The 7,941-nt window shown below is 37.6% G+C and overlaps 1 protein-coding gene across 2 annotated transcripts; it reads left to right on the top strand.

Moving 5' to 3' along the window:
* Window positions 1-134: 134 nt before the first annotated feature.
* Window positions 135-7,422, top strand: LOC149875951 (uncharacterized). 2 transcript variants are annotated; one of them, XM_090075976.1, is made up of 5 exons: window positions 135-207; window positions 3,462-6,281; window positions 6,515-6,580; window positions 6,840-6,896; window positions 7,055-7,422. In XM_090075976.1, the coding sequence occupies exons 2-5, from the start codon at window positions 3,491-3,493 to the stop codon at window positions 7,372-7,374; spliced, it is 3,234 nt and encodes a 1,077-aa protein (XP_089932102.1). In that variant the 5' UTR covers window positions 135-207; window positions 3,462-3,490; the 3' UTR covers window positions 7,375-7,422. The 2 variants fall into 2 exon arrangements, with proteins under 2 accessions (XP_089932102.1, XP_089932103.1); XM_090075977.1 differs by lacking the exon at window positions 135-207 and having other exon boundaries at window positions 2,540-6,281.
* The last annotated feature ends 519 nt before the right edge of the window (window positions 7,423-7,941 follow it).

The following is a 7,941-nucleotide window of genomic DNA, read 5'->3' as shown; positions in this document are numbered from 1 at the left end:
AGAGAGATAAATTCCAGACTTTGAGCGGATTCAGCGTACATAGAAAGAAAATGTAGCATTCACGTGGGTCTCTCCTAAGCGTGCCATTGGTCGGTCTGCTGTCCTTAAGTACCCCCCTCCCCCCCCTCAACGTCACGTTTGCTCAACTTTCTCGGTCTTTGGCGCCCAGAGAAAGCTTGAGGAAGGATAAAAAATGGCGAGGTTTCGGTACTGCGTTTTCTGTTTTTCTTATTTGTTTTTGTTTGTTTGCTTGTTTGTTTGTTTGTTTGTTTGTTAATTTTTTTAATTTTTTTTTTTTTGTTTGTTTGTTTCGTTCGTTTGTTTGTTTGTTTGTTTCGTTTGCTTCGTTTGTTTTGTGATGTTTTGTTTTCCCTTCTTGATGGCACAAAACAGAAGCAAACAAGACTTTCGGTTATATTCGGTTATATTCGGTTCAATAAAAGTTTGTTGGTTTCTGCACAACAACAACAACAACCACAACAACAAAAGTCCCTCTTGTCCCTCAAAAGCAGTTTCTCCTCTGTCCTAAAGAAGAGCCTCTTTGTAATCGATCTTGTCTGAATGCAGCTCTCCTTTTGCCTACAGGTTTTTATTCCAACCCTTTTGTTGTTGTTAGTGCCATGTTGTTGTTATTGTTATACTCTGTAAAAGCAGTTGTTGCTGTTGTACTTGTTTGTTGTTTCTAAAGACACTGTTGTTGCTGCTGTTAGCGCTGTTAGTAATCACCCACTTGGCTTGTATTTTTGTTTTCTTGTTTTTGTTTTTTGTTTTATTTATAAACACTCTCTGAGTAAGTGATGCTGTTGCTGTTGTTGTTGTTACAGTTGCAATGAGTGTTTGTTAATGTTCCCCCACTTGGCTTGTACTTTTGTTTTCTGTTTTGTTTTGTTTTTTTTTTGTTTTTGTTTTTTTTTTCTCAACACTCTCTGAGTAAGTGATGCTGTTGCTGTAGTCGTTGTTATAGTTGCAATGAGTGTTTGTTAATGTTCACCAACTTGGCTTGTTTATAATCTATTTTATTTTATCAACACTCTCTGAGTCAGTGATGGTGTTGCTGTTGCTGTTGTCGTTATTATGCTTGCAATGGGAGTTGTTACTGTTCACCCACTTTGCTTGTTTTGTTTTTATTTCTTTATTTTATCAACACCCTTTGAGCCAGTGATGCTGTTGCTGTTGTTGTTGTTATAGTTGCAATGAGTGTTGTTAATGTTCACCCACTTTGCTTGTGTTTTTGTTTTTGTTTATCAACACCCTTTGTGTCAGTGATGCTGTTGCTGTTGTTCTTATTACAGTTGCAATGAGTGTTTGTTAATGTTCACCAACTTGGCTTGTTTATAATCTATTTTGTTTTATCAACACTCTCTGAGTCAGTGATGCTGATGCTGTTGTTGTTATTGTGCTTGCAATAAGTGTTGCTAATGTTCACCCACTTTGCTTGTTTGTTTGTGCTTTTGTTTTTGTTTATCAACACCCTTTGAGTCACTGATGCTGTTGCTGTTGGTGTTATTATAGTTGCAATGAGTGTTAATGTTCACCCACTTTGCTTGCTTTGTTTGTTTGTTGCTTTTTTTTTTTATCAACACCCTGCGAGTTAGTGATGCTGTTGCTGCTTTTGTCATTTTACTTGTATTTATAGTTGTTACTGTTCAGCCACTTTGCTTGTTTTTTAATCTGTTTTATTTTATCACCACTCTCTGAGTCAGTGATGATGTTGCTGATGCTGTTGTTGTTATTTTACTTGCAATGATAGCTGTTACTGTTCAGCCACTTTGCTTGTTTTGTTTGTTTGTTTGTTTGTTTTTTTTATCAATATCCTCTGAGTAAGTGATGCTGTTGCTGTTGTTGTTGTTATAGTTGCAATGAGTGTTTGTTAATGTTCCCCCCCTTGGCTTGTACTTCTGTTTTCTGTTTTGTTTTGTTTTTGTTTTTTTTGTTGTTTTTTTTCTCAACACTCTCTGAGTAAGTGATGCTGTTGCTGTAGTCGTTGTTATAGTTGCAATGAGTGTTTGTTAATGTTCACAAACTTGGCATGTTTATAATCTATTTTATTTTATCAACACTCTCTGAGTCAGTGATGCTGATGCTGTTGTTGTTATTATGCTTGCAATAAGTGTTGTTAATGTTCACCCACTCTGCTTGTTTTGTTTGTGCCTTTGTTTTTGTTTATCAACACCCTTTGAGTCACTGATGCTGTTGCTGTTGGTGTTATTATAGTTGCAATGAGTGTTAATGTTCACCCACTTTGCTTGCTTTATTTGTTTGTTGCTTTTTTTTTATCAACACCCTGCGAGTTAGTGATGCTGTTGCTGCTTTTGTCATTTTACTTGTATTTATAGTTGTTACTGTTTAGCCACTTTGCTTGTTTTTTAATCTGTTTTATTTTATCACCACTCTCTGAGTCAGTGATGATGTTGCTGATGCTGTTGTTGTTATTTTACTTGCAATGATAGCTGTTACTGTTCAGCCACTTTGCTTGTTTTTTTTTTTGTTTTTGTTTTGTTTGTTTGTTTTGTTTGTTTTTTTATATATCCTCTGAGTTAGTGATGCTGTTGTTGTTATTATGCTTTCAATGAGAGCTGTTACTGTTCACCCACTTTGTTTGTTTATAATCTGTTTTATTTTATCAACACTCTCTGAGTCAGTGATGCTGATGCTGATGCTGTTGTTGTTATTATGCTTGCAGTGAGAGTTGTTACTGTTCACCCACTTTGCTTGCTTATTGTCTATTTTATTTTGTCAACACTCTCTGAGTCAGTGATGCTGATGCTGATGCTGTTGTTGTTATTATGCTTGCAATGAGAGTTGTTACTGTTCACCCAATTTGCTTGTTTTGTTTTTTTATTTGTTTTTTTGTTTGTTTTTGTTTTGCTTGTTTTTTTTTATCAATACCCTCTGAGTCAGTGATGCTGTTGCTGTTGTTGTTGTTGTTGTTATAGTTGCAATGAGTGTTTGTTAATGTTCCCCCACTTGGCTTGTACTTTTGTTTTCTTTTTTGTTATGTCAACACTCTCTGAGTCAGTGATGCTGATGCTGTTGTTATTATGCTTGCAATGAGAGTTGTTACTGTTGTAGTTATGTCTGTCATTTGTCCTTGTTAGCAAGTTCTATTTGCCCTCTCTTGCCTTTTTTCAACACAGTTTCTTTCTTTGAGTCATATGGTTGCGAGATCCTCTCAAACTCCATCTCTTTATTTATTTGTTTCTTTTTTTTTTTTTTTTTTCTCATTCTCCTTCTCATAATAGCAATCACTGCTGCCACCATGCATGTAATGCTAGTTGCTCTCATTCTTTTTCATTTGCTAGTGGAAACTTTGTTTCTTCTTGTTGCTCTCTTTTCTTTCTTTTTTCTCTTTTGCAGAGGATTCGAAAAAACACAGCTCTTCCCTGCAGTTGTAAACATTCCAGGATTCCAGGATGCAGGCAGAAGAAAAACACTCTCACTAACTGTCTTCTTTTTTTTAGCATAAACCGTTGCAAACAAACACCTGAACATGTCTTCTTCACAAGAAAACAACACTGTTGTTGCCCCTTCTCCGAACTCTAAAGCGAAAAAAAAGAAAAGAAGGCAGTCACAAGAACAGAGAGACTTAAAGCTCAAAAACAAAGTCAGGGCCGCATTAGTTGCAGCGTGTGGCTCCGTAAACAGGGTTGTACCTTTCTATGGTACCAAGAAGAGGTACGCTGTTAGCTGTCCGATGCCTTTGTGCAAACATTCCTCCACAAGCATTAAAAGACACTTGACTAAAAAAGATCATTCTTGGACTTTGGATGAAGCTTCCATCTTTTACTCTGCAATGGTCAGGAAGTTTCAGCATGCTCGTCTCGAACGCAAGTCCGGCTGTCCAAAACCTTACCCCTGTTTGCAATGTTGGAAGTATTACGACCGACTGGACATACACTTGAAAGAGACTCATTTCTACGATTCCAAGACGATCAAACAAAAGATTGCAGAGGCAAAGCGATACGACAACGACAAGCTCTATGTCCCTCAATTTATTCGACCTGCCTTCTTTGGTATTAAGCCAGTAGCTGAACAAGCGTCTGCATCAGGCTCTGCATCCTCTGCTCCTGGGCCTTCCTCCTCTTTTTCTTCTCCGGTTCTTTCCTCTGATCCTCTTTTAAGCTTGCCCTCATCAGTTGCTGGTTCGTCCGAGGCTCCTTCTGCAAACCACTGCACCTCTGTAGAAAACAAAGAGCTGAACACCGAATCCGTCCTAGACTCTGATTTTAATTCCTTAAAGCACTTGGTTTCCAACTCCTCCGTCTTGACAGAAGATAAGAGACTCTTGTTTCAGCTGGACAAAGATGCTTTTCACTTTTATTACCAGTCAGCAGATGAGCTCTTCAGAGATTTTGAAAAGTGGCTTGTGGTAGCCAACAACAACACTTTGTCACAAGCAAAGATCTACAAAAATGCAGTTGTTGAAATATTGACATGTTGTGACAGCACGCTGACGCTGCACCCGAACGCTCTCACCAATTCCAACGTTTTGGAGGATAGATACTTTTCCATGCACTTTAAAAACATTCAGCTCAATTCCAAGCTGAGTGAACTTGACCAAACAAAAGCCATGTCTTGTCACACGTTGTACAACCGCCTTGTCTACCTTTGTCTCCTGTTTCGTTTCAGTGAAGCCAGGAATGTCTATTTCGGACTTTCTCATGAGGCCATCCGACGTTTGCGCTGCAAGGTGGAGGAGTTACAAAAAGTGCTGAGGCCCTTTCGTTCTTTGAGGAGGAGCCTTGTGAAAAGCAAAAAATGCATCAACATCATCAATGTCAGTTTGCTGAACGAATATGGCAAGTCTGCATACGTAAGACAGTTAGTGGAATCGATTAGAAAGCCGTCTCTTACACCGACTAGAGACAATGCTGTGTCTCTACGAAACCATCTTCTGCTCTCTGTCACTGTAATTAACAGTTTAAGAAAATCTAACATTGCTCTTTTAAACATTAGAGACTACATGGCTGCTGAGAAGAGTGAGTGTGGATATTGCATTGTGCAAGAGCGCTACAAAACAGCATACAAGTACGGAGCCAAAAACATTCTAGTGCCGAACGACTTGAAAGTGTTGATCGATATTTATTTGCTGAGATACAGAGACCTTCTTGTCAACGACTCTCACTACATGGCTGCAGACACCAAGACTGTTTTGGAGTTGAGCGACTGCTACAGGCCCCTTTTTCCATCGATGAGACCCAACAAAGACGAATGTGTGACACTCGGTGCAACTAGAGTGCCTGTTTACCAGATGGGTTCCTCTGCTATCTCCTCTTGCCTGACGTCCTGCTTCAGAAAAAGCCAAGTAAACATTCCCATGAAGCGTCTTACTCCCACTTGCATTCGCGGTTCGATAGCCACTTACTTTGCCAACAACAGCAAAGAAGATCGCGAGCGGTTTGCTACACTCTACATGAAGCACAGCAGGAACACAATGGATAGCTTTTATGTGTCCCAGTGGAACGCTGCAGAGGAGTTGCGCTTTGCCCTGGGCATCGGACAGTCCTTCGGAGTCATAGAGTCTTTGACTGTTGAAAAGTCTGAGAGACCACCAAAGAAGGAGAAGGATGTGATGGACTGGCTCCAAACTAATGCAGAGGAGTACGGTTTTCATGAGGTTGAGGACATCTTTGAGGAAGATTTAGACTCCGGTTCTGACTCTGAAGAATGTGCTGCTACTTTCAGCTGTACCACAGTGGTTCCGTTTTCTCCAGCTGTAGAAAACAATGTTCCTTTAGAGGATAGCAACGACCATGCCGTAGATTTCTTGTGTGAACCTACCTCAACTCCTGTTTCGTCTGTTCCATCTGAACAAACAATCGCTGGTCCAGTTCTTGAACTATCCCCTGCTCTTGCACAACTAGTTCCTAACGAACAAGCTGTTTGTATGGATGTAGATCAGACTCTAGCTGTTCCTGTTGGCACAGCTTGTTCTCCTCTTGCATTAACATTATTTCCTGATGAACCGGATTTTATTGAACACCATGCAAAACTTTCTCCAGTTTACTTTAATGAGCAAGTGGTTGCCAAACCTGTTTCTGCTTCTCCTTCTCAGCAAGTCGCTTTCTGTCCTTCAAAAGAGGTCTTTTCTGTTCCTCTGACTCCTAGCCTTGTTGCTTTTCAGCAAACATTGGCCAAACCCAGTTTGTTTCTTTCATCTGATCCAGTTTCAGCTGTTCCTGTCCAACAGGCTGGTACTGTTCTTGCAAAGCAGCTCTCACCTTATGCTGTTCAATCTGTTGGTAGCCTATTTAGCCAAAGTCTTGCCTCTACATCCAGAGGTAAATTCTTTTTGATTTTTGATTTTTGATTTTTATGCAAATCTCAACACGCTTTCAAAAAATGAAAATGCCCAAATCAACTCCTTGCCCTATTGTTATTGTTAGAGCTGTAAAAAAAACAAAACAAAACAAAAAAACAACACAGAAGTGTGTATGTATTTGTTGCAGGACTAATTCTGTGATTGCTTAAATGTTTATACAAGTGAATGATACTAAAACTGATTATGTTTTAGAAGTAAAAGATCCAAGAAGAAAAAAAATCAAGTTGGAAATGCCATCTTTCACTCAAGAACTCATCGGTAATGTAAAACCTAATTTATACAAAGATATATAAACACAAACCTCTTCTTGCACAATTTCAGATGGTTAACTGTTAACAAAAACTAGCCATCATTGCTAAGTGCACTTTTAGAAAGTTGTGTCTACCCGATTTCTAATGATGAAGTTAGAAACATCACCGTTAGAAATCATGCACAGCTTGTTATCATCTCTAACACTTAGAAACTGTTGATGGTTTTTATGAATTAGAAAAATGAACATGGTTTTATTTTATTTCAGGATCAACTCAGCCAAGAACAAAGGAAAACAAAGCAGAAGTTAGCCAATGCCATTTAGGTAATCTTTCAAAAACCAGTTATTGCTATCAGTGCAAACAATAAGGTCAACAAAAAAAAAATAAATAAAAAAACAGAATAAATCTTGTCTTACTTCAGAACCAAATGAATATTTGATTTAATCACTTTGTGTTATGACTTGAGTTTGTAAAATTTTAGATGAAATAGTTGAAGAGCTGAATGCTTGCCCTGGCCACAACGAATGGTTCAACACCAGAAGTTTTCCACGATGTGCAGCTTTGGTGTTGGCATACATCTTGCAAGACGTGTTTACAGATGTAAGCTCAAGTTGCTCGTACAAAGATTACCTTGGCATCTTGGCAAATCATAGCAGTGACAAGCTCATTCATGTCTTGCAAAAGTACTCCTACCAAAGCCATATTAAAGACAAAATTAAAAACATGAAGCTAAAAATTCAAAAAGAGGGTAGTTTAGAAAAGTTTGTTCAATATGGCAATATCGTGAAACCATTTATGTAGTTTAGATAAGTTTGTTCAGTTTGGCAATAAAGATGGGCCTTTTGTGTAGTTTGTTTTATCTATGCTTTTGCAAATATTTTTATCTGTTTCGCTAAAGACATAATAAACAAGAAGTTCTGTTAAACTGTTCTCACATTTCTTATTTAAAGATAGTTCAAACTTTTTTTTATCTTTAAAAAAAAAAAAAAGAAGTCGTTTTGTTATTCTGTGAAAACTTTTAATAGAGTTGCATTTAGAATTACTTCTGATGTTTTTAAGAGTTTGTTAAAAAGCAAAATAATATTTCCTGTGATGTTAAACTGCATAAGTGAAATTTAAAAAAGGAAAACTGCTCCAACCATTTTTCGGAAAAAGAAATCAAAAAGTTCCTTATTTTAAAAGATCTAGACATCCATTTCTTCTTCAGCAAAATAGCGAGGCTTTTTTATGAACTCTTACTCTCTATTTTTTCATATCTTTACACAAAGGATTTTGTTTAGATCAATGTAAACATACATAGAAGTATATTATGTTTTTTTTTTTTTTTTTGTTTTTATGCAGTCTAACTTTTGTTTCACTTCTATTTTA

This window comes from Hydra viridissima, unplaced genomic scaffold (genome assembly GCF_058129835.1).
Source record: "Hydra viridissima isolate aposymbiotic clone 2 unplaced genomic scaffold, HvirCarnegie_v1 scaffold_92, whole genome shotgun sequence".
Taxonomy (NCBI): Eukaryota; Metazoa; Cnidaria; class Hydrozoa; order Anthoathecata; family Hydridae; genus Hydra; species Hydra viridissima.
The sequence above is the reverse complement of the archived record's forward strand: the minus strand, read 5'-3'. Positions and strand labels throughout refer to the sequence as shown.